At 46.9% G+C, this 27928-nt stretch overlaps 1 protein-coding gene across 1 annotated transcript in view; it reads left to right on the top strand.

The window, feature by feature from the left end:
• cacna1bb (calcium channel, voltage-dependent, N type, alpha 1B subunit, b) overlaps positions 1-27928 on the top strand; it is a 114304-nt gene that overhangs the window by 34648 nt on the left and 51728 nt on the right. The window contains exons 4-14 of the mRNA XM_060037966.1: positions 5928-6025; positions 7199-7351; positions 8952-9139; positions 16980-17083; positions 19899-20014; positions 20430-20484; positions 20660-20751; positions 22253-22474; positions 22927-23039; positions 24689-24801; positions 25884-26015. Of these exons, the coding sequence (XP_059893949.1) occupies positions 5928-6025; positions 7199-7351; positions 8952-9139; positions 16980-17083; positions 19899-20014; positions 20430-20484; positions 20660-20751; positions 22253-22474; positions 22927-23039; positions 24689-24801; positions 25884-26015 (1386 nt within the window). The remainder of the gene's footprint in view (positions 1-5927; positions 6026-7198; positions 7352-8951; positions 9140-16979; positions 17084-19898; positions 20015-20429; positions 20485-20659; positions 20752-22252; positions 22475-22926; positions 23040-24688; positions 24802-25883; positions 26016-27928) is intronic.

The following is a 27928-nucleotide window of genomic DNA, read 5'->3' as shown; positions in this document are numbered from 1 at the left end:
TCATCCATTAGCCTTACCTCAGGCTCCTCCCCTGCCGGAGGAGACCACCTGTCTGGGATGAGTGACAGGTGCTTTGATCTTTACCTTCACCACCTGCTCCGCCGTCCCAGTCCCGCAGGTGTACGCGTAACCATGGCAACCGCCTCACCCCGCTCCGCTCTCATTCTGCCGAGAAAAACGTTTCCTTTTTTCTTTCTCCGCCTCCGCAGGGGTTGGGTCACTCCCTGCTCAGCCCCGCCCTCCTCTCTTCTGTAGTTCAGTTCACCCTCTGCTGGGATGGGCTGTTCCACCCTCAGACGAATGGTACCGGGTTCGATCCCCAGTGTCCACAGCCCACCGCTTAGTCTTCTAGACCGATCTGTGTCTGAGCACCCGCCTCTTAGGGTAAAAGCATCTGCTAAATTGCTAAATGCCAATCTATGCGATGCACAGTAAAGGTGTACTTTCTGTGTTTCTTTCATTATTGTCTCCTGGTCGCGGGAGGCATCGAAACGTCTCCCCCTAACTCTCCTCCAACAGCTGAGTTAAGCTCCGTCCCGCCGAGCGCTGGCGGTAATCTGCCGGGGTCCTGCCCCGCCTGGCAGCCCCACGCGCTGAATTAAATCAGCCTCACACCATCACTCATGGCTTATCTCCCGGCCGTCGCCAACCAAAGCCAACTGCCTCTCCTTCTTCTCCTTCTTCTGCTTCACTCCTTCTCCCAGTCCCGATATACAAAATGTTCTGCGGACGGGCACATCCTCTACCGGCGTCACCTCGGCCTGCCGCCTGATGGCACGTTTGTTCCACCGCCTGAGGAAAAAAAGCCAGGCCCTCTATTTCTGCCTCGACCTCTTCCCTCCCGCCGATGCGAGCCGGGGTGTCTGCGAGCCCTGTTCCCGTTGACCCCGCTGGTCTGAACCGTAGACGGACGCTCAGAGGGGTTTCTGGTGGGGGCTCCTTCTGAGGGGATCTTGGGGAACCAGAGAAAGAGAGGGAACTGTGAACTGAAGTGGAAGTCAACAGTGCATCGTCTTTGTGGAGTTTCACTGTCTTGCGATCACAGAAAAGGAATTAAGGGTATTTTAGAGTAAGGAGCATGACGCCTGCATCTCCAATGGTTAAGCCATTATCGATCCTCTTAAATAGAATGATATAATATTTCATATATATATATATATATATATATATATATATAAGCGCTCTTTATTAAACCATGCTGAAAAAGAGGTACCTATATTAAATCAAAGATCTGCTCCATAATGGGAGACTCATAACATTCCAGATGGAAAGCTAGAGAATAGTTGGAGACTAGCAGATTGATATGTGTTAAGTGATAGGATCATCATGTTTGATATGAGGCAACAGGCCAGCAGGCGGTAACAGAACGCCATATAAAGAGAGCAGGGGAACACGGTGGAGACGGACAGGTGTCGTTGCTGTGAGACATGCTGGCATGTGGACCAACATTAAGGAAGGTAGGCCACTCACCATCTGGCTGCTCTACAGATAATCAACTCATAAGCTGGCCCACACACACACAGGACGGAGAGGGTAGCTGGGGAGCAACTGGCGCTACACACACACGCATACTCACACACACACACACACGCACGCACGCATACTGAGACACACGCACGCCTGCAGCTAAAAACCCACTGGATAACAGAACACAGAACGCTAGAATATACAGAAGACGTTGAACATTAATAGAGAATAGAGAATAGAGAAAATAGTAATAGAACTGGAACATATAGAATAAAACAACATATAGAACATAGAATTGTAATTAATACACGCTTTAGACACATGCATACATAGGAACTTATTGAACCCTAAATTGCATATCAACCATCTATACCACTTAGTACCCTATATAGACTTAGAACTCTAAAATAAATAGAATTAATTTATAACGAGTTAATAATAAAAAAATCTAATATTATAAATAAAATCACGTAGCACGGTGGAACAACTCAGACAGACAGACAGACAGACTGTTTTAAACATAAGACAGGGCGTCAGTGTGTCTTTCTGCGCTGTGTCTCGCGGGGGCCACATGTCCTTCTTCTTACAGAAACGTGTGAAAGCCCCCATCAGAGCCCGCGGCCCCACAGCTGGGCTGGGCCCACGGTAATTACACATTACACTACATCCCTCAGTCTTGTTCAACCCATTTTCTCCTCTCTCGCTCTCTCTCCCTCCTCTCTCTCTTTCTTTCTCGATCGGCTTCTCTCGCGCTCTCTCCTCTCTGCTCTTGCTCTCTATCTCTTTCACGCTCTCTCTCTCTCTCTCTCTCTCTCTCTCTCTCTCTCTCTCTCTCTGTCTCTGTCTCTGTCTCTGTCTCTCTCTCTCTCTCTCTCTCTCTCTCTCTCTCTCACACTATCGCTGCCTCTCCATTTGCCTGCTTCCCCTGCCTTCCCACAGCCGACGTCTCCTGTCTGTCGGCTGTGAATTGTTTTGAAGCCGTAGGAGTGACGGGTTGATTTCCTCTGAGGTTCTTTTTTCCGTAATATCTTCCCTGTTGTGTTTTCCCATGTGGTTAAGTCTCAACACTCCACTGTTTGCTCTGGTTGTGCGTGGCCGGCCCGAGAGACCGAGGGCGCTGTTACAACCGTCCCAGCTCTTTGATACAGATAGTTTTGTTGCTTTGATACAGGTTATTATTTAACATGGATTTGTTTATTTTCAGTCTACTGTAAATTTGAATGTGTGTTTGTTCATCCATGTTTGTTTTTGACCTAATGTGTGCTGCTGTTCAATTTCCTTTCAATCCATCTGTCTGTCTGTCTATCTTTTCATTTATATGTGTGCCTCAATGCCCTATCTGTCCATCTATTCAGTACCATTGTTTTTCTACAGTTTTAGACAGCAGAATGTGATAACCATCTCGTCTAATTCCAGTCAGTGATTCAACCAAAGGAGGATTCTCTGATTCATCAATCCTTTGTTTTTCAATTCTGGCAGATTTCTTGGTAATTTAATGATGTCTATTTGGATTTCAGATGTTATTGTATTTTGTTCTCGCCACCAATGGCTTTGTGTGTGTGTGTGTGTGTGTCCGTGTGTGTGTGTGTGTGTGTGTGTGTGTGTGTGTGTGTGTGTGTGTGTGTGTGTGTGTGTGTGTGTGTGTGTGTGTGTGTGTGTGTGTGGTTTCCTGTCTGTCTGCCCTGGTTGTGTGCTGTTAGGTTCCATGTGTGCTTAAGGGCAGCGTGGCCGTGGCTCTATTTATAATCCACTGATAGCGGCTGAGTCACAGGAGGAGGAGATATATCTGTTGAAGCTCAGGGGGAAATGGCTGCTTGAGAGTGTGTGTGTGTGTGTGTGTTTGTATGTGTGCGTAAGTAGGTGTGCACCTGTGTGTGCTGCCTGTCTTTGAGGTTTTATATGCAAACACGTGAACATGTTCGATGAACACGTGTGTGTTCATCAAAACCTGTTCATGTGTGGATTTGTGTGTGTGTGTGTCTGTGTTTATTTTCAAATTTGTGCCATTCCCTAAAACAGACTACAGAGAAAAACAAACAAACAGCAACACAAGGGTAACAGTGATCTAAGGGCTACTACATGTATGATGAAATCCCCCATGCAAGCCCATGCTCGGCTGGGGGAGTGGGGGGTTTTGTGGAATTCTCATTCAGTTCCTCCCCACCCGGCCTCCCTTTGGATCCAAGACGGCCACTAGGTGAATACTAAGGCCTGCAGGAGCACAGAGAGGGGGGATGAGATGCCATTGCCAGTGTGTTCGTGCCTGGTGACTGCTGGCTGATAGCATCACCTCGCACCACATTTCCTGTGTGGCAGTCTGGCGCCAGCATGGACGTATTGTGGGAATGATAAAGGGATATTAAAACCCCAAGCACTGCTAGCCACCATCTCACTGTCTCACTGGCTGATTGCCTGGCTGTCTGTCCGTCTGACTGGCTGGCTGTCTGTCTGTGCAACACAGTTACCCTTATTTTACCTTATTCTTACGGGGAACACACTGACATGCGCGGACACACACACACACACACACACACACACACACACACACACACACACACACACACACACACACACACACACACACACACACACACACACACACACACACACACATTTATATATACATACAGGCCCTATCTATAACAACAAAGAAATGCACAAAGCACACACACACACACACACACACACACACACACACACACACACACACACACACACACACACACACACACACACACACACACACACACACACACACACACACACACACACACACACACACACACACAGTTTGGTCAAGATGGATGGTTGGATGGTTTATTTGGTTGTATGGATAGATAGATGGATGGATGCATAATCGGATGGCTTGGGGGATGGATGGATGGACAAACATGTTCTATAAAGTCTATCTCATTCATATGTATATTGTATCCATGGTCTCACTGACTGCCATTGCTTTCAGGGGGTCAGCTCAGAGGCAGTGTGTCCGTTCGCCCCTCCTGGGTGGTGGAAGGCCACAATGAGGACAGGGTGATTCACTGACGTTAGGGACAACCAAGCCAGGGTGATTCATGGGTCTGTGTGTCCTCTGATTGGCTGTGGATGTACGTACAGCAGATAGATGGCTGCACATGTAGAGCTGTGTCGCCAGCCATCAAGTCTTACACATGCACACATTGTGCAGCACACCGCCTGGGCTACGTGCACTATATGGAGCAATGCATTGCTGTGATTCATCTCTCTCGCTTTATCTCTCTCGCTCTCAATATCTCTCTCTCTCTTGCTCTCTCTCGCTCTATCTCGCTCTCTCTCACTCTCTCTCTCTCTCTCTCTCGCTCTCTCACTCTATCTCTCTCTCGCTCTCTCGCTCTAGCTCTCTCTCTCCCTCACTTCTGCTAGACCACCACGGACTAATAGAGCAGAACACACACCCACTACCACATGCACCCGCATGCACACACACTAATGTCATTACCACAATGTAGACATTGGTGAACTGTGTTTGAACTTTACTATTTTGGTACAATGTTTTCTCATGCTACTACTACCACCACTATTACTCCAAATGATTATTATTGTCATAATTAGAGTAATTGTCTACATTATTCAAGAAGTCTGCATCTGTTTGTCGTGGTTAGTAGCAACATTTTGAATAATTAAACCATAAATATCTGTTTTCCTCACCTAAAGCTTTAGTCCTCATATAAACATATATACACATGCATACATGCATACATACATACATACATACATACATACATACATACATACATACATACATACATACATACATATGCACAATGTAGTTGATGGATAGGGTTTAGAGTAGTATGTAGTGTGAGGGTGCAGCATGCAATCCCGGCAATTCTCCCCGGTTGCCGTGACAACCAATTCCCATGACGTTACTTAGCAATTATGCCGCCTTCCTAGGTGGCTTTAAAATATTATTTTATTTCAGTGAGAGTCAAAGAGTGAGACATTTCTGACAACCTTTTGGTTGAACATTTGAGAGGTTTGCTTCAAAGTGAAGCATCTCAACGACACACGAGACACTCCCAAGGAACATTTTCTGACAGAAATAAGGAAATTACAAAGAATGCTGGCAAATCATTGAATGCGGTTGAGTTTTGTAGAAAAAACATGTTATTTTTTTAAGCATTTTCTCTGCTTTATTGCCGTTCTATTTGTTATTTCCTCTGCTGAGTTCAAATTCTACCGTGGTCTTTCTCCCCACCTTTCTCTGTTTCATTCTTTTATCTCTCTTTTTCTCTCCAGCTTTTCCATAGTTACCCATAAAGGGAGTCGTTAATCCATGCTAAAATATCAATTTAGTTTCCTCTTTTCCTGTGTGTGTGTGTGTGTGTGTGTGTGTGTGTGTGTGTGTGTGTGTGTGTGTGTGTGTGTGTGTGTGTGTGTGTGTGTGTGTGTGTGTGTGTGTGTGTGTGTGTGTGTGTGTTCAGCATCCTGACGACGGTGGGTGCAGACCGTGGTCTCGACCTGAGGACCCTGCGGGCAGTCCGAGTCCTGAGACCCCTCAAGTTGGTGTCAGGAATACCAAGTATGACCAGAACCTAGACCAGAACCAGAGAAGAACCTAGACCAGAACCTAGACCAGAACCTAGACCAGAACCAGAGAAGGACCTAGACCAGAACCTAGACTAGAACCTAGACCAGAACCAGAGAAGAACCTAGACCCGAACCAGACCCAAACCTAGACCAGAGCCTAGACCAAAACCTAGACCAGAACCTAGACCAGAACCAGAGAAGAACTTAGACCAGAGCCTAGACCAGAGCCTAGACCAAAACATAGACCAGAACCAGAGAAGAACCTAGACCCGAACCAGACCCAAACCTAGACCAGAGCCTAGACCAAAAACTAGACCAGAACCTAGACCAGAACCAGAAAAGAACCTAGACCAGAGCCTAGACCAGAACCTAGACCAGAACCTAGACCAGAGCCTAGACCAGAACCTAGACCAGAGCCTAGACCAGAGCCTAGACCAGAACCAGAGAAGAACCTAGACCAGAGCCTAGAGCATAACTGCAACCAGGAACCAGAGCAAAACCCACATCAGAACCTAAACAACAACCATACCTGAACCTAGACCAAAACCTAGACCAGAACCTAGATGTGGAACTAAACCAGGCAAAGAACAGAGACTATGCCACACACACACACACACACACACACACACACACACACACACACACACACACACACACACACACACACACACACACACACACACACACACACACACACACACACACAGTCCCAGGTGGTAAACTTTACCTTCTGTACATTCTGCACCTGCGTTCCACGCGATCAACTGACGCACTGTTGCTAGGTTACTGACTGGTCAGTGGCAGGTGGTTGTGAGATGTAAAATGTTTACAGTGAAATATGAATATTATACTATTATACGAAGAGGAGCAGTGTTTGTTTAGTTTAGATTTATTTTATTATATAAAATAGATACCCTACAGGAATACATAAAATGTGTTTTTCAAAGCTGTTTCTTGTCTATAAAATATCTTATGTACATAATGAACATGAACTCACTTTATCTGCTTATTCACTTTTTCTCTTTCTTTCGGTTTTCATCATACTGTCCTCTCTCTCTCTCTTTCTTCGCTCTTCTCTCTTTTCCCTCTCTCTCCTCTCTTTCCCTTGGCTTCTAAACCTCTCTCTCCCTCTCTGTGTATCTGAACCTCTCTCTTCCTCGCCCAGGTCTCCAGGTGGTTCTGAAGTCCATCATGAAGGCCATGGTTCCTCTGCTCCAGATCGGCCTGCTGCTCTTCTTCGCCATCGTCATGTTCGCCATCATCGGGGTGGAGTTCTACATGGGGAAGTTCCACACGACCTGCTTCACCATCGACACCGGTACGGAGCTCTCACTGCGTGCGTGCGTGCGTGCGTGCGTGCGTGTGTGTGTGTGTGTGTGTGTGTGTACAATCACAGTGAGTGAGTGTGTTTGCCTGTGTGTGTGTGTGTGTGTGTGCATGTGTCTGTGAGTCTTTCTACGTGTAACCACACCAGTGCAACAAACCCCCTCCTAAACCGACAGGAGAGGCAGCATGGCCTCCGCTCTGACAGTTGTTGTTCCTCCCTCATCGTGATGAACGCCGCTCCCTCCTGGTTCTCCGATCGATACCTGCTGCTCTGGCTCCGCCGCCACGCAAGCCCGCCTGTCTTCCCAAGCTCCGTACCGCTCTGAAGACAGGCGGGCTGTCGCTGGTCTCACCGCTGGGCCAATCAGAGAGGGGCGCGTCCCCTCTCCCCCCCATATGTGGAAGCCTAGCCTCTGAAGACTGGCTCATGCTAATTCTCAAACACCAAACGCCTGAGGACTCTGTAGTCCTGGTACTGATAGGAGGCAGCGTTGGTCATTGCTGTGATTACTCAAGGTCATTGTTAAGGAATGGGGGCTAAACACTTTGGTTTAGTCCCAAGAAAAAACACTCCAGCCATCGTACCTGACGTGCGACATTGTGATGTGTTTTACAGAAACGTGTCACAAGGATGTTATGAAAATACGTGACACAGACCGGCTTATCCAACGCAATCACGACCCAAACGTGTTATTTATGGAACAAACACATGGCAGAAACGTAACGGATTCGATAAAAATGTAGCAGACATGAAAAACAAGTCTGACCCAAGAAGAGCAACTCACTGGACTCAACCATAGCACCATCGTAACAGACGTAACATAGCCAGAACAATATAGTAACACAAACATAGCATGGACATAGCCCACTAGTAACACAAACCTATCACAGATGTAAAAAAGACATAGCCAGATAGTAAAACAACGGTATCATACACAACACAAACACAACACAAACGTAACCGAAACTCGTCCGTAACAAACAATGGCTAATCTGGAGGCTGTGTCTTTTTGGTAGTATATGAAAATGGATCGGGGCACAATGGGAAGCATGGAATGGATCGACGGTGGGGGGTCTTTCTGTGTTTGGCCGGCCTGAAAGCACCATCACTCCCAGCATGACTCACCATAGCTGTGGCCTCTGATCCGGGAGGGGGAAGCATCAAATCTTGGTTGTTTCACGAGAGCGGCCCCGCCCCTCCCCTGGCCGTCACGCGTGCCTCCTGCTTGGTTGCCATGACTTCATGGAGATTGGGGTGTTTTTCGGCTAGAAGTCAGCGTGACTCTCCGTCTCTAATGGATGTGGTGGATTCATAGTTAGGCCGGATAACTGGATTCCCGCTATTCACTATTTAGTCATTTAGCGGACTTATCCAAAGCCGCTTACAGCCGATTGACTCGGGATTTGAACCCAATCCCTTAGGAACTGGGAGCTAATCAAAACCCCACACCACTTCATTGTCCTTCCTGATGTGTTCAGTCTTTCTAGGTTTCATATGCAAGATTGTTTTGTGGCTTAGTTGTGTTGCTTTCTGCTTTAACTTTTGATAAATGTCCCTCTCTCCCTGCTCCCCCCCACCCCCCCTCTGCCAGGTGACAAGGTCACTGATTGGCCGTGTGGCAAGGAGCCCCCGGCCCGGACGTGTCCCAACGGTACAGAGTGTAAGGAGTACTGGACGGGCCCCAACTTCGGCATCACCAACTTTGACAACATCCTGTTCGCGGTGCTCACCGTATTCCAGTGCATCACCATGGAGGGCTGGGTGGACATCCTCTACAACGTAGGTCCACCCGTCTGCCTGTCTCTCTGTGTCTATATCTGTACCTCCATGTGTCAGCTCAAAGGTTGGGTGACTCAGGCGAGATAACTATCCCTCCATCAGCCGGCAGGTGTGGCTCAATTTACCTAACAAACTGCCACACTCTTGAAGCCTCCAGTGGTTCCCAATCTTTAAAAAGTGAACCCCCCGGTGACCAATCAGTTCCTACTGAGTACCCCCTGCATCACCTGTTTCTGTTCTTAAGGGTGCTGCATAAACAAAAAGTGAACATGCATGTGCATACATGTATACGTAACAAGCTTATTCTAATAAGCAGATAAAGAGCAATGTATGGCAGGAGTTTAGATTTCCTCGGCTTGCATAAACGTTGTTGTGATTTGTGGTGTTTGGTTACCAGTGAATTATTTAGCTCCCGTGTCACACACAGTATATTCACCAAAAGTTCAAAGCGGTGGTGTTTGTCGCACCCAATATCTTCCAGGATTCTGCTTTCAAGAATACGAATGAATGTGTTGGTTCTAAACTAACCTAAGGTGACCGACTATCTGCGTTTCGCAGATTTTCCGACAAATCATATCTATTGCCATGGGAATGTTTATCAACGACCAAGACCAAGGTGTGTAGGCCTTTCAGCGGGTGAGATTCCCGTCAGGGATAAGTGGAAGGGGAGTGTTGTTATGATGGGCGGCATACCTTTATCTTTGGTACTGAGAATTCACCGATTTCTTTCTATCCATCTATCTCTCTTTATCTATCTATCTGCCTCTCTCTCTCTCTATCCACCAGTCTCTCTATCTCTCTTTATCTATCTATCTGCCTCTCTCTCTCTCTCTCTATCCACCAGTCTCTCTATCTCTCTTTATCTATCTATCTGTCTCTCTCTCTATATCAATCTGTCTCTCTATCTCTCTTTATCTATCTATCTGTCTCTCTATCCACCTGTCTCTCTATCTCTCTTTATCGAATGCTCTGTCTCTCTGTCCGTCGAGTATTAACAGAACAAGGACCCCAGACTTCATGCTATGGGGTCACAGTCTGGACAAACAGGGTCTACCAGCCACTGCCTCAGCTCCGCCATTCTGTTATCGTCTGCTCGTTCTCAAAACTCCAACCTTTGCATCATCTATTACATCAGGCGCTGCTGCCCCAAGAAATCCAAATGAATAGCATTGGACAGCTCCGAGGGTTTAAAAGACATCGTTATTTCCCTTCTCCATCTTCTGTTTCTCTCTGAAATAAATCCACACGTTTCCCGGATCCTGTGGCGTGTGTTCAAAGGAACACCAAGGCCATACTTTTTTTGGATGAATGTTTATATATATATATATATATATATATATACATGCTTCTCTATGGCTCTTTTCCCTCCAGTGTCCCAGACATTCACAGCACTCCCGCGGTCTGATGCAGCTCATTATGGTAGTAGGAGCCGATCCATGCGGTGATCTAGGAGAACTTATTACCCCTCCGTCTCTTTATGCTCTCCCTACTCCTTCGCCGTTTTCAAACTGGCTCGCTCTCTCTCACCCTTTCTCTCTTCCGTCTGCCTATCTCTTTCTGTTATTTTCTACCACACTTGTTGGCCTGCTATCGCTCTCTTCCTTCTCTCTTTCTCTTTCTCTCTCTTTCTCTCTCCAGCCTATCTTTATTGCTCCCTCCCTCGTTCCCTTCTTGGCACTCTCCCCGTTCTCCCCTTCTTGTCCTCTCTCTGTTTCTTCTCCTGCTCTCCCTTCTTTCACTCTCCCTTCCTTCTCCCACTCTCCCCTCTTTCAATCTCCCCCCTCATTCTCTCTTGCTCTCCTTTCTCTTGCCTTTCCTTCTCTCTCCCCCCTTTTCTCCCTTTCCCAGAACCCTTTGGCACCATGACCACTGACTGCAGCCCCAGTCTGTCTCTGCATGGACCTTCTTCTCTCCTGTAGTCTCCTGCGTCTCTAGTTGACAATGTTGAGATGAGTGGAGGTCACTGTAACATCTTCCCAAGTCTGTTTGTCACAGGCTGTGAGGCTGACCTCCACCACCCTCCACACCCTGCCTTAGGCTCGCCACTGTGTGTGTGTGTGTGTGTGTGTGTATGGGTATGGGTGTGGGCATTAATGTGTTACTACATGTGTTAGTCTGTGTGTCAGTGTGGGTTGATGTGTGTGTGAGTGTTCGTGTGTGGGTGTGTGTGGGGGGGGGCATTCATGTATTAGTGTGTTTGTTGGTGTGTGTTGCGGTGGTGTGTGTGTGTGTGGGCATTCATGTATTAGGATGTTTGTCAGTGTGTGTTGTTGTGTGTGTGAGGGTGTGTGTGTGCGTGTGTTTGTGTGTGTGGGCATTAATGTATTAGTGCATGTGTAAGTGTTAGTCAGTGCATGTTTTGTGTGTGTGTGAAGGTTTGTGTGTGTGTGTCAGTTGGCATTAGTGTGTGGTTGTATGCATTAGTCTGCGTGTCTGTGTGTGTTTTTATGTTAGTAATTGTGTGTGTGTGTGTGTGTGTGTGTGTGTGTGTGTGTGTGTGTGTGTGTGTGTGTGTGTGTGTGTGTGTGTGCGTGCGGTGTGTGTCAGTGCATGTGTTAAAAGTGTGTGTATGTGTTATTCAGTGCATTCATGTGTCTATGTGTGGTAGTGCATCTATTAGTGTGTATTAGTGTGTGTCTGTGTGTGTCAGTGCATGCACTCACTTGCATGGCAGTGGAGGTGCATTGGAATTAGTCCAATGAAGTGTGTGAGCTTGTCATGTGTGCATTCACACACACACACACACACACACACACACACACACACACACACACACACACACACACACACACACACACACACACACACACACACACACACAGTTCAGTGCCCTCAGTTCTGATAGATGTATGCATCTCCCCGCTGGGGAGCTAGAGGGGATGTGGTGAGAGTGTGTGTGCGTGTGTCTCTTTGTGTTTCAGGCTGATCCTGCACTGTAGCCCTGTGGTAACATCCTGGATGGAGGACTACTGGGCTGCCTATGTGTTCAGGGGCTGGGGCCTGGGGTCGGTGAAGGTAGATGTAGGGGTGGTATTGGATTTAGGGGTGGGGGTGGATGTAGGGGTGGGGGTGGATGTAGGGGTGGGGGTGGATGTAGGGGTGGTGGTGGATGTAGGGGTGGTGGTGGATGTAGGGGTGGGGGTGGATGTAGTGGTGGTGATGGATGCAGTAGTGGTGGTGGTGATGAATGTATGGGTGGTGGGTCCCTATGAGCTCATTCACAGGGAGGACTAGCAAGCGCCTAATCAGAGAGGGGCGTGTCCCCTCTCCCCCCGTATGTCTCAGCCTAGCCTGCTTGCAGCGATGCTAGCCCATGCTAATTCTAAAAGCTGGTCATCCCTCTCCGTTCGGTCCCTCGGGCTCAGCAGACGAATGACGCCGTGCTCGTGTGTCTCATTGAGCGGGCAGAGACCCTCGCTGGGAAGACGTTAGTTTTATTGGGAAAGCCTTCTGTTGGCCACATCCTCACCCCCTCTACGCCCGTCGCCTCGGCCATTTTCACCAGATGAGAGCATTTAGTGAAAATGGCATTGCCTCTTTAAGCTGACACATTTCTACTAAAACAGATGTAAACCTAGTAAAACTTATGTGACTCTATGTATCAGTGGTCGGCAACCCTAGGCACGCGTGCCACCACTAAAACAACAACAAAAAAAAACATCTTATTTTATTTGAATTTTTTTGCACTTTATTCTGTTTTGGGCATTTCCTCAGAGTGCAAATATGATTAATTGAGTTACTGAAAGCAGTGTTCTGAAATGGGATCAATTGAGAAGAAAATATTTAAAATATTGTTGCAAGTGGCCTGTATGCATTGCCTTCACATGGTTTTGCAAAGCTGTATATGTCTTAAAGATATTGATGTGGATGGTTCCAACATTCTCATATATTCCCGTTTTTTACATTTCTCACAGTGCAAATATGTTTTTGAATGAGTTTCTGGAAGTGGTGTTTTAAGATGGGACATATGTAATTATAATATGTAAGCCCATGTAGCAAATATAACAAAAAAAAAAAATAATATGTTTAGTGCATGATTGTGGACTATATGGAAATATTACAATTCCAGGTCTTCTGGAAATGTTTTTGGTCGCTGTGTCATAATTCAGCTTAATATTTAATGTATTGTTGCTCAAAGGTTGGGTATGGAATTCTCTTTTTTGGCCAATTTTGCAAAATTACTTATCATAACCCACTAACAGCCACTGAGTTAGAAGTACTGACATGAAATTTAAACAAGTCAATCATCTGTGGAACAGGCAGGGCTCGAAAAACTCCAGCCAATGATTTCCAGAACCACCGAGTGGCATTGGACAGTAAGTACGTCAATCAAACGGTCGTACTGTACTCCCCCTCCCCCCGCGCGTGACCCCTTCGTGCACGTGCACGAACTCAAAGCTCGTGACCCAGAGCAAGCTTCTGTTTGTTGTTATCCTGCGGTAGCTACTGGAGCTAGCTAACTAGCTAATCCACATTTGGACCTAGCACTAGAAGACAACCCTAAACTCCAACCTAGCTAGCCTGGCTCGCTCTCGCGCATCTGGGTTCGCGCTCGTGCATGATTGCGCGTCCATGTACTTGGAATGGGTGGAGTCAGTCAGCGTTGAAGGAGACCATTTGAGTTGTGTATTTTCAAAATCTGTTGGCGTTTCGTAAATCCCATACCCAACCTTTAAGGCACACTCATTAACGAGAAAATGTCAAACTGGCACTGGATGTTGAAAAGGTTGCTGACCCCTGCTATATATAGTAAGTAGCTATCTGACTTTATATATAGTGTGGTTTTCTATGTAACTTTAGTTTTACCTGACCGTAGCGTTATATCTGAATGCAGCTGGCTGTGGGAGCCATAACAGAGGTGAAACATCTGCTTTTGTTTTCCAGTGGGACTACTTTGTGTTTATTTTACACGACCACTTAGCTCCAGCGAGACATCAAGAATGTTGAAGAGAGGGAGGAGGACAGGGCTCGGGGGAGGGGAGGGGTACAGCGTTGTGGGTGAGCGTGTGATTGGGGGGGTACAGAGTGTTGGGAGAGAGTTTGATGGGGGGGATACAGTGTTGTGGGGGGGAGGGGGGGGGATACAATGTTGTGGGGGGCTCTGCGCCTGAGTGTCAATAACGTGGCAATCTTCATTTCACGCTCTGTTGTTTTATTACGCTCTCCGTCTCTCCCGGCAACCGGCGGCGTCTGGCGACAGTTTGGGCTGTAATTAGGAGGTAATTACTATGGCTGTGTCACTGCCCAGCTTAATGCTGCCGCCGTCCCGACGGGGCTGGCTGGCCCTGGACCTCACCTGCCACTCAGCGGGCCTCACCCTGCCGCCTTGTTTCAGCTGCTGGCCTGGCTCCACTGCACAGGCTGCTGGTGACTCCTTCCTGTTGAGGCCCTGGGTTGAATGTTTTTGAGGTGCATTTATTTTGACTGTGTGTGTGCGTGTGTGTGTGTGTGTGTGTGTGTTCACTTTAAATCAGAAAGGCGTTGTGCACCTTGACCTAGTTGTCGTGGCCTGTTGCTCTGTCAGGGCGATCACAGCCAATGTCTGAGAATCCAAAACATCCAGAGAGAAGGGACACACACACACACACACGCACGCACGCACGCGCACGCACGCGCGCGCACGCGTGTGCGCGCGCTGCACATACAGACACACACCCACATGCGTGCATAGATGCAAATACAAAAACACACAGATGCACGTACACATTGATAATGGCAGACAAAATAAACGCCTTATAAGTCTCATAAATAATTTACACCCAAACTAAACACAGACATACACAAAAACAAATCCTGTTCTCAATGGAACTCAGAAAGAGAGAGAGCGAGAGCTTCACAGAACATTCCCACAGAAATTAACATAGGAGTCGCATGAATAAATACACCATTCTGAATACCATGATGAACAAGCATATCAACCTCTTATCACTCACACACACACACACACACACACACGCACACGCACACACAAACAATGACACTCAAAAAATGTGCAAAGTATAAATATTGCATACAGTTATTATTGCTACTCCCACTATGGTTTCTTTGTTTGGCTGGCGGCCAAAGAGTGGCTAGAATCCATTCTTCATCTTAGTGATGGATGTGTGCCTGATGTTGCTCGGGGCATCGTCTTACGCTGCTCCTCCTCCTGTTCCCCTTCTCTGTCATTTCACTCCTCTTTTTAGTCCTTCCTTCCCCTCATCTCATCTCCTCTCATGTCGTTTTACTGTGCCAGCACTTTGGAAGAAAGGCCAGCATCAATCATCATTTTTTTTACCAGTAGGAAGTCAGGGCAAATATATACTGTACGTTTTTGTTTACCTTCACAAAGTTTTACAAGATGTCCCCTTATCAGTCTTTGGCGGATAGTAAAGGGTTTAGGGTTTTCTTTGTATAGATGGCAAACTATATATTATAGTAGTTGTAGAATTTGCATTTAAAGTTGGCGTAGTATCAGTATAAGTGCTAGTAATATTCCTGCGTGTGTCTGTAAATATGTTTGTGTGTGTGTGTGTGTGTTTGCAAGTCCATGTAGCTAGCAACGGGATCACTAGCACGGTCAACAATTCTAAGATATCAACGCCTGCATGTCTATGGCGCTGAGTTACACGTAGAAAGCCACTAGTCAGACCCTTGAAAACATTGACCCAACTCCACCTGCACAGCCTGCCCTGAGCACAGGAAACAGACCAGAAACACCTCCACTCTATCCTCCGCCTTCCTGTCTCTATCTACACCTCCTGCTCCCTCCAACCGTACCCCTACCTCTCACACTCATCATATCCCTTCCTCTATTTCTCTCTCTCTCTCTCTCTCTCTCTTTCACTTTCTCTTTCTCTCTCTCTCTCTCTCTCTCTCTCTCTCTCTCTCTCTCTTTCTCTTTCTCTTTCTCTTTCTCTCTCTCTCTCTCTCTGTTTTGCTCTCTAAGCTCACAGTGGGACTATGATGTGATGTAACAGAGTGCTCCTTCAGCCCACTCTCTGCCTCCTCATCACCCTAGGGACCACACTAGTGAAGAAAGAGAGACAGACAGCGAGAGAGAGAGAGGGAGGGAGAGACTAGAGACAGATGCAGAGAGAGAAAGTTGTCAGAGTTAATGTTTGACATTGTACCATACAGATGCTAAATAACACGGTTTTAACCAAGCATCATTGTAGTGCACCTCTCACTAAGTTTTGCCTCAGTTTGCCTAAGTGCCTCCTGGAAAATGGACAGCTATTTTTAATAGCACTTCTGTTGATTATACTTGCAGCATTTTTACACATCAAGTAAAAAAGGGTTAACACATAATTTCTCACAGTCGAGGAATAAGAAGATAATTGAATGGGCTCCTACATAAAATTCCTAAATTCAAGCTTTCTTATTTGCTTATTGACTTGGTTTGATTGTTTAATCATGCACAGTATATTTGTAATAAATGTATTGATATTTGTACAGTTAGTTTCAAAGCGAATTAATACATCTTGACATAATTATAAATCGCTTTGTTATCTATATAGCTGTACATGTTTTGATTGTTTCCATGATCCAGCATGCAAGCCAGACCTACAGTTTGTCATTTGATAAACAGTGCACTTGCACCGTTTACTGGAGGATGTCTCTTATTGTCTTTTTATTGTCAGAGATATCATCATGCATGCCCTATGCTTTAATTGACTTATTATGACTTATTTATTAGGTCCCTGACGAGACTAGTCATCTATTTTTACCAATTCAAATTCCTAGTTTTTATTCTGTGAAATAAACGTGATTCTGATTCTGAATTGTCTGACCATTTTGAACTATGTTTGGTGTGTGTGTGTGTGTGTGTGTGTGTGTGTGTGTGTGTGTGTGTGTGTAGACCAACGACGTGGCGGGAAACACTTGGAACTGGCTGTACTTTGTCCCCCTCATCATCATCGGCTCCTTCTTCATGCTCAACCTGGTGCTGGGTGTCCTATCAGGGTGAGAGAGACACACACACACACACACACACACACACACACACACACACACACACACACACACACACACACACACACACACACACACACACACACACACACACACACACACATGGAGACACACACATACACAGACCTACACACATACACATGCATGGAGACACGCACACACACATGCATGGAGATAAGCACACTCACACACACTCATGCACGAATGGAGACACACATACACGCGTGTTCTCTCATATCCTCACCGACCGCTGCCACATCCCTACTGTCTCCTAATACATCACAGCACACACACACACACACACACACACACACACACACACACACACACACACACACACACACACACACACACACACACACACACACACACACACACACACACACACACATGTGCAGGTTAGGGAGAGGGGAGGGAGAGGAAGGGAGATGAAGGCAGAGCAAGGGAGGGGGGCAGGAACCTTCTATGTGTGATTTAGATGAGCTCATATTTGCTTTCCTTTTCCGAGGGAGGGAGGAGGAGGGAGAGGTCGAGGCAGGGAGAGGGAGAGGGAGAGGGGGAGAGGAGTGGACAGTGTGGGTGATAGGGAGAGATAGATAGAGAGACAAAGAGAGTGGAGAGGGAGAAAGAGAGAGGGATACAGAGATGTGGGATAGAGGAGTGCAGTGGCCTCGGTGTGGTCAGAATTGCATTGAAAGCTGTTCTTATCTCTGCTCTCAATGGGTCGTACTTACGTTTTATCTTCTATCTTTATCTTTATTGTATTTAATGGGAGCTTCAAATTGAGGGTGAATAAAAGGGAAACAAAAATAGAGAGCCGCAGTATCCATTTAGGAGGAGATCAGAAATGTAAGTTTGCACCTTATCTTCTGGTGCTTTATTTACTGACATCCTTTACTACCTAATTCACTTCCTGCATAGCCGTCTATGTCCTGCTGCTGGTCTTACCTCACTTAATTAGCCTGCAGGCTAAATCCTACAAGTTACCCATAAGATGGACCTCATGTTGTTTATAACATGGGCCGAATGTTAGCATGCTGGTGCTGACATTGTATTTAAAGAACAATTCCGATATTTTGAACATTGAGGCCCCGTTTAGTCTTTTCTCGGAAGAAATAGAGTGGTTGCCACCGAAATCTTGACTATTGGTTCTGTCTCGGGTATTTGGCTCAGTTAGAATCACCTCTGCCTGCTTCAGAATGGCTGGCTACGAGCATTCACGAACCTGTCCTTAAAACAACCCTAAACGTTCCCTTTCAGAAATGTGCTCACCGAATGGTTAGTGGTGTTCGTTGATATTCCGCATAAAGTATCGTGGCGAAATACAATTTCTGTAGTGTTTCATTTGCCATTTTTCTAAATCCCATTGAAACGGAAAAACGGACCGGAACCGTAAACGGAAAGAGGGGCTGTTTACGTTTGGGTCTAGTCTTTTCGCTCGGTTCTCCGTATCAACAGTAGGGCTAGACGGAGCTGAAAGACTACAACAAGCCCCCCGTTCCGTTTCCAGTCAACGAACAATGAGTCTTCCAACAGAAATCAATGGATTTATAAAATGCCAAATAAAACACGACAGAAACTGTATTTCACGACGCTACTTGATTTGGAACGTCAACAAACACCTCTGATCACTCACTGAGCTGCACAATTCTGAAAACGTTGAGGGTTGTTTTAAGGACAGTTAAAGTTTGGGAATCCCCGTAGCCAGCCATTCTGAAGCAGGCAGGGGCGATTATAAATAAGCCAAATACCCGAGACAGAACCAATAGTCAAAATTTCGGTGTCAACCACTCTATTTCAACTTAGACAAACCAGAAAGGGGGCTCAATGTTCAAAATACCGGAATTGTCCTTTTAGCAACATTTAGAGTTCATTGAATTTTCTCATACAATACACATATAAGAAACAAACAGCACAAGAAAAACCACAGGCAACTTCAAGAGCATTGGTGAAAGTGAAAGTATTACTATTGTCATTACTTGTATTTTCCCCTGAGGTCTAGAAGCCACACACTGAATTCAGACACTTCAGACAGGGTCAACCCATGTAACTATTGTTTAGGGGTCGAACAACAGAACCACACCTACACCATCCTGCCACTATCTTCCATGGTCTGTCAACCAAAACATTGACCTATCAGGATCCATCTTAACAAGGCAGCCGTCCCCTCACACACTCGCACACACTCACAGACCTACACAAATGCATGGAGATACACACACATACACGCACAAATGGAGAGACACACACACACACACACACACACACACACACACACACACACACACACACACACACACACACACACACACACACACACACACACACACACACACACACACACACGCATGAATGGAGACACACACATGCACACATTCACACACATGCATGGAGATAAGCACATACACACACACAGCAGTCAATGGGCCCAGACTCCTTGGACTGTAACCCGACCCAGTAGACATTAAAATACAGTGAGCCAGTCTGTCTCAACCCTGGTTGCCCGACGTCTCATCTTAGCGGTGTGACGTGTGGGAGGTCAGGGGGGTAATGGTGAGGCAGCTCAGACTGAGCTCTCCCCTGGGCTCTGTGTATCCTGGTGGGATCTGCCCCCCCCTGTCACCGGCGAACAAACGGTAGACGTTTGATGCGCTGTTCTGCTAATGTATCGGGGGGCAGAGTGTGAGCTGCGAATCCAAGCACAAGTGCATCTCTGCCGTCTCTGTGATCTGGTACATTGACAGCTAATGTGTTGTGCATTAATTTGTGTGTGTGTGTGTGTGCGTGTGTGTGTGTTCGAGTGCAGGGAGTTTGCCAAGGAGAGGGAGCGAGTGGAGAAGAGACAGGAGTTCCTGAAGCTTAGGAGACAACAGCAGATAGAGAGAGAGCTGACTGGGTACCTGGAGTGGATCTGTAAAGCAGGTGTGTGAGGCAATCTGTCTATATGTCTGTCTTTCTATCGATTTCTGTCTGTCGGTCTGTCTCTCTCTCTCTCTCTCTCTCTCTCTCTCTCTCTCTCTCTCTCGTTCTCTCTCTCACTCTCTCTCTCTCGTTCTCTCTCTCTCTCTCTCTCTCCTGTCTCTCTCTCTCTCTCGTTCTCTCTCTCTCTTGTTCTCTCTCTCTCTCTCTCTCTCTCTCTCTCTCTCTCTCTCTCTCTCTCTCTCCTGTCTCTCCGTTCTCTCCGTTCTCTCCGTTCTCTCCGTTCTCTCGTTCTCTCGTTCTCTCTCTCTCTCTCTCTCTCTCACTCTCTCTCTCTCTCTCTCTCTCTCTCTCTCTCTCTCTCTCTTCTCTCTCTCTGGCGCTCTCTACCATGTCACCTCTTGTCCTCCTCCTGTAGAGGAGGTGCTCCTGGAGGAGGAGGATGAGAATGCGGAGGAGAAGTCCCCCCTGGATGGAGCGTGGTATAAAATGAACCAGAACCTACCAGGTACGCCCACCTGTAGACCGACTCATCCAATCACATCCAAGCCTCATGTGAGGTGTACAGTAGGTTGCCTACTGGTGTGTTAAGGCATAAGACCTAACGTGGTGTTCTACATCCTGTCTGTTTTCCTTCTACTTCCTGTCTGCAGTCAAACGGGGAAAGGTCAAAAAGGGTAAGAACGACCTCATGAATGCAGAGGACGGAGACGACCCCTACGCAGATATTTCATCTGTTGGTAAGACTTGTTTTGTCTGTCTGTCTGCCTGTCTCTCTGCATGTCTGTTGGTCTGCCTGCCTCTCTTTCTGTCTACCTGCCAGACAGTCTGTCTGTCTGTCCGTCTATCTGTATGCATGTTTGTCTGTCTGTCGGCCTGTCTGTCTGTCTGCCAGTCTGTCTGTCTGTATGCGATGTTCACCCTGATATTTTAATCTGCTCGATGTGAGGACTGCCAAGTTGCCAATTGACAAGTTCTCAAATGTTTGCCAGAATACTTCAGTCATATAAAATCACATTACGTTTCCTTTTCATCTGAAACCTCACGGTTCATCTTATTCCAAAAGCTTTGATCCTGGAATAGGATCAACATTAGATGTCAACAATATCAATACGAAAACGTGTTTAATTAAAGATACTACTCGTGTCTTGATAGTGTGAGCGTGTGTGTTTTTGACCAGACTCATCACCGCGGCGGCGTTAAACCACCGCGCTTTTAAATCACGAACACTCTACCTCACGCCTCAATAATGACCTCCCTGCCGCCCCCCGCCTCACCTCAGAGCCTGCTCAGGATGACAGCCCTTCCACTCTGTCCTCTGGAACCAGGGGAGAACGCCTCCTATCTGACAGACGCATTAGAATAGTCACCATAATGGCTCACGACCGATTCAAATGAAGACCCTTTTTTAATCATTAATGAAGCCCACCGTGCCCTACCGGGGAAGGTGTTAATTGCTTGGTCGGTTTGTTAGTTGGAGAGGAGTGCAGAGGTGCAAACGGAAGCCATTTTGTGGACTTCACGGCAAAACTAATTTCTGTCATTATCTCCCATTCGCTCACTTTCTAGGGGTCTTCTCGCCTTCCCCCCTCTACTCCTCTATTTAACAGATTTTTCTGTAAAGACGCATTTCACAATTTGCATCATTGGATGACAAGTGCAGGGGTCACTCATAAGAATAATTATGGGTCTGCTATTTCTATGTACCAGGGCACATGGTCCGTGTTTAACGTGTGTCATATACATTAAATGACCCATAATTAGTGTTATGAGCGACACCTGTGTGTGGACTATGATGACACCGCTGAGAAAGGAAGCAAATGCGTATAGGAATGCAATTGGTAGTGTTGGGTTCTGGTCATTTTGGAATAATTTGTGATTATGGGTGGACATTGCTAGCTTTCAAATGCGAGACTTGGCAAAACAAGGTTTTGATTAGCCTAATTTAAGGTTTATTTACCTTTTATTATTTTGGACTGACATTTCCATCAGAAAATCGCAGACTATCGGCAGCAAAGAATCCCATGATGCATTCTGGTCAAAGGGAACGGAAGAAACCAGAGAACCAGGGAGATGAGATAATTTGATAACCAGAGAAGAGAGAGAGAGAGCCTGCGTTTGTCTGAATATGATGCTTCCACACAAAGTGTATATGCCTCTGTTCCTCTCCTGTCCCTCCTTCCTCTCCCCCTCCCCCTGGGCTGACCGTCCCCTCTCTCCCCCCCCCCCCCCCCCCCCCAGCGCCCCCCGGCTCCCCGTTCGGCCGGGCCAGTGTGAGGAGCAGCTCCCGGCTGGACGGCTCCGCCTACCTGCGGCGCAAGGAGAAGCGGATGCGCTTCTTCATCCGGCGCATGGTGAAGGCCCAGAGCTTCTACTGGCTGGTGCTCTGCCTGGTGGGCCTCAACACGCTGTGTGTGGCCATCGTGCACTACAACCAGCCCGACTGGCTCACCCGGGCCCTCTGTGAGTCAGCCCCCCGTGCACCCACACACACACACATATGGTTATTGTTTGCTTGCGTAGATATACGTTTGCATATACACAGGCTCAGAGAAATACATGGATAAACAGAGTGCACACACACACACACACACACACACACACACACACACACACACACACACACACACACACACACACACACACACACACACACACACACACACACACACACAATGATGACATATGCAGATAGCATCCACTATAGATAACATCAACAAGAGCGGGTTTTTTTAACAACATCATTCACCGTGACAACAGCGCGACTACAACCGTGTGAATGCCAACCATGCTGTCACTCTGTCTCCCTCCTCCTCCCCCCCCCCTCCCCCACCACACACACACACACACCAACCCACGCCGTCGTCTCCTCTTTCTCTTCCTCCTCCTCGTGCTCCATCGCCATGGTAACACAGACGCGGCTGAGTTCATGTTCCTGGGTCTGTTCCTGACGGAGATGTCCCTGAAGATGTACGGCCTAGGGGCCCGCAACTACTTCCACTCCTCCTTCAACTGCTTCGACTTCGGGGTAACGTTCCCCATCAGACCCCATTACGGTCAGAGAGATTGGAGATGAATGGGTTGGAGGACCGCGTGTCAGGGATTCCTGCATTAAAGCTGCATTATGTGTGTGGGAGCCATTGTTTTAGAGTAGTAAAATGTCATACAAAAATTCAAACCATGCGTCTGCAACAGGCCTAATGCTCATCCAAACAACTTCACATTCGACAAGGCCAACCCTCGGGCCCTCGACAATACTACTGCCAAGTGTGAAGTCTATGGACAGACATAAATAAATACACATATAGTAATATAGCTATAATAATACATACATACATACATACCTGCATACATACATACACACACACATACATAGTACATACATACATACAAACATACATATGCCGCTTTTCCACCGCACATGTAGCTCGACTCGACACGACTCGACACGGTAGCAGCACGGGTGCTTTTCCACCGCAAATAGTACCTCCTGGACGTGGGCGGGGTCGGCTGCGCGAAAGGGCCGTGACGTATTTGTGTACGCGACGCAAACAACACATACGCAACCCACACATGGACAGAACCCACATAACAACAATGGAGGACATCGATCGCATTACTATTATTAGCTGGCATGTTGAAGAAGTTGGAGAAGTGGAACATGTTGGCTGCGGCGCTGCTATGGATGTTACCAGCATGGTTGCCATGTCGCTCTCGTGACTTCGTCACACTCTCTGGCCAATCAGTCGCCGGCCGTCTGCCGACGTCACCTTTTAGCATCGGCTCAGCTCGCTTGGAACCTAGAGCGAGTAGGTACTAGAAAAAGCAGCCACTTCAGGTACCAGATACCATGGTACCGCGGTGGAAACGCAAAACATGCGAGCTGAGTCGAGTCGTGTCGTGTCGTGTCGAGCTGGTACCATGCAGTGGAAAAGCGGCAATACATACATACATACGAGCATACACATATAGATGCAAACGAACATACATACATACGAACTTTCGAGCATTCAAACAAACATACAGAGACTCCTTCCATTTAATTGAGAGGAAAGTTGTATGTATTACCTTACCTCCCATGCATGGTTGATATTTACCTCTTTCTCAAATCTTGCCATATTTTGTCTTCCATCATTCCTTTCAGCTCTGCCATCGTCTCTTTCTTCCTCCTCGTTCATCTCTCATCGTCTCATCTTCTCCTCTCTTCACTTACCTTAAAGTGTCAATGTGTAGGATTGAGCCCCTCTCAAGTGTGTGATTGCAGCTAGCGCAGCTCGGCTGGCTGGGTGGCGTGAGTGGGGGGGTTTTGGGAGGGTCACTAGTGAGATTATTGTCAACAAAGGGAGCGGTAACGGCTGCCAAACCTTTTTTGATATAGAACCCAACAGTTATAGGATGTGATGGTCTAGACAGCTTTATTGAAATCACTATCGATCCCACTTTTTGAGTTTTTTTGAAGCTACAGGTTAGTTGGAACGTTACACATAGTGACATTAAATGTCTCAAGTGCGATGTCTTGAGGTCTTGCTTTAAATAACCACGGCTTACTTTGCTAAAACGTGTTTGTGAGTGTGTGTGTGTGAGTTGGTGGTTGTTGACAAGGTAGAGTCATATCTTCAGTGTGTACGGAGTGATCAAAGTGTGTGTGTGTGTGTGTGTGTGTTTGTGTGTCTCTAGGTGATCGTTGGCAGCATCCTGGAGGTGATCTGGGATATGATCAAACCAGGAGCCTCCTTCGGCATCAGCGTCCTCCGAGCCCTGAGGCTGCTGCGCATATTCAAAGTCACCAAGTCAGTCAAGAAGCTCACACACACGCACGCACACATGCACACACACACAACAGCACGCACACAAATACATATTATATACACATGGGCCAGTGCAGGAACTGGGATTGCACCCGGTTCTCATGGATGGACAGCACACACACACACACACACACACACACACACACACACACACACACACACACACACACACACACACACACACACACAGACACAGACACAGACACAATCACACACACACACACACCACAATCACACACACACACACACCACAATCACACACACACACACACACACATCACCCATTTTGGGCAAGAAAAACAAACATTTAACTGTGTGTGTGTGTGTGTGTGTGTGTGTGTGTGTGTGTGTGTGTGTGTGTGTGTGTGTGTGTGTGTGTGACATTGTTCCCCCCTGGGAACTATTATGTGGACTTTTACGGGGGCCGTGGTGATTGATAGTAATGTAATCCTGTTATTTGGGGGATTAGCAGTAATCCTGTGACACAGACAGGAACTGGCGGACGGACTTCCACACAGTGATTGTACTGGAAGTACAGAGTCTTCTCTCCGTCTCGTCGTCCTCTCTTCCTCTGTCTGTCTTTCATCAGTTTCCCCCCCACTGTTCATGCCTATTCAAATCAATTGTTTACAATGGGAGCACAATGTATCTTTGATAAAGTGTCAGTTACCAAAGTGTCAGTTACCATTTAACAAACCATCTGCTGTTATAAGCACACTATTATCACACACACACACACACACACACATTTATTGAATAACATTAAAATAAAATGACAATTAATTTATGAATGAGATTGTGTTATTCATTTAGTTTGAATAGGACAACATGTTTATAAGCTATCACAATATAATGTTCAACAGAGTGGTCACACATCCTCAAAATCTGTCCTTTCTAGTTTGCAAATTGTGCAAAATCAAAAAAAAAATTAATAAAACTATAAAATACCAATAAATCAATGAATTCCTCCCTGCTACCCTCTGGGCGGCGCTGTGTGCTCCGCTGTGATTGGCTCAGCCAGACGGCGGGGTCCAAACCCAAGGCTTCCTCTGTGCGCCCCGCAGGTACTGGAACTCGCTGAGGAACCTGGTGGTGTCCCTGCTCAACTCCATGAAGTCCATCATCAGCCTGCTCTTCCTCCTCTTCCTCTTCATCGTGGTCTTTGCCCTGCTGGGCATGCAGATCTTTGGAGGACAGTGAGTACGGCCTTTATACCGTGACCTTTGACCTTTCCTGACAGGATTTCTGTTGTCCTTCAGGATGTATTAAAGGGTGAACTGATGGGGGCCAGGGGGAAGGAGACGGGAACGCAGGGATAAACGGCGGTTCAGAAACACACGCGCATGCACAAACTCACGCACGCACGCACGCACGCACGCACACACCCTCATACACGCAAAGACACAACCACACACAAACTCAACCAAGTACACACAGGAACCCACTCAGACAAATGTATGCATGTACATGCTCACACACTCATACACACACACACACACACACACAGACACACACATTGACATACACACATCTCCAAATACACACACACACACAGACACACACATTGACATACACACATCTCCAAACACACACACATACCCTTCTCGCTGTAATCCTTTGCTCAGTGGCGTAGCGCTGACAGACCTGTCGACACAGCAGGGATCTAGAAACTAGCAGCTAGCATTAGCATTAGCAGCGGTAGCCGTGGTGATGCTTTGATAGCACTCTCAGTGGGAGACCACCCTGCCTGTCAGTCAATACAGCCCACCCCAGGACCCTTGGCTGCAGTTAATCACAGCCCTGACACACACTAATGCATGCACGCACAAACGCACACGCACCCTTTCACACACGGACCCACGCACAGACACTGTTCTGTCCACATTAAATCTGGGAGCGAGGTAGTCATACAAAAACCTATGCTTGTGGAAAACCATTTCATTTGCGAGCGTTCAGTGTTCTGTTCTGTGTTTTCACGGCTGTGAGCAGGAAGCAGCAGACATCAGAACGTATGGGGTCGGGTAGCGTGGGGGCTTTTGTCTCAGAGAGGAACTTAATGACGTCCCCACAGATGCAGTGCGGGAGACAAGCATTTCCCATTCTCATCAGCTATTGTCTTGGTAAACAGTGCAGGAACACAGACACATCTACACATATACACAAAAACACAAATGCACACACACACACACACACACACAAAGTGGGTATAAAAATGACTTTTGGAGAAAGGCATATCCAAGCGCCAAAGCATCTGAATATGTTCCTGTGCATTTTAATCCTGGACTAGACATTTAACAGTGCGACATTACACATTATGTTACAGGACAATCTTATCAGGAACCCAGTGAATCATTTAAAACTTTGTGTGACTATCTTAATTTAGTTCAACATGCAGCTGTGGAATCGGTAAGAGAGGAATTGGCAGAGTGTGCACACGAATATCGAACATAATTACACTAAATGGAGAGGCGGAGCAGTGCCAATGAGGCCCCGAGGACCGAGTGGCTGCACCCGCACCAGTCTTTAGCCTAGCACTTGGCCGTCCTTGCCAACTTGGTCCTCATTTTGTACCGACATTTGAAAAGTGTGTCAGCAAAAAGTGTGTGTGTGTGTGTGTGTGTGTGTGTGTGTGTGTGTGTGTGTGTGTGTGTGTGTGTGTGTGTGTGTGTGTGTGTGTGTGTGTGTGTGTGTGTGTGGAAGCTCCACAATCTACATGTGTGTAGCAAGTGTTCCTCATTGCCCTGATGCTAATGCTACAAACACGCACAGACACATATGCACACACACAAACACTCAGCACACAGACACACACAGACACACACGAGTCAAACACGAACACAAGTTCTCCCCAGAGGGGAATCAGGAGTACATCGTTGCCATGGCAACGCCCCTCTCTCCTCCTTTCACCCCCTGACTCCCTGCCTGCTTCCTCCTCTTCTTCTTCCTCCTCCTCCACCTCTCATCCTCCTCCCCTCCGATCCTCAAAGCGGATTTTGATTTAAACAGCAGATGTGTCATAGTTTAAATGGCTTGTTTCATGTTGAGTGTTTAAAGTGATTCTGTATTCATCTCGGAGTCATTAGTGTGCTTATAACAAGTGCTTTCTTGG

The sequence above is a fragment of the Gadus macrocephalus genome, chromosome 19 (assembly GCF_031168955.1).
Source record: "Gadus macrocephalus chromosome 19, ASM3116895v1".
NCBI lineage: Eukaryota > Metazoa > Chordata > Actinopteri > Gadiformes > Gadidae > Gadus > Gadus macrocephalus.
The sequence above is the reverse complement of the archived record's forward strand: the minus strand, read 5'-3'. Positions and strand labels throughout refer to the sequence as shown.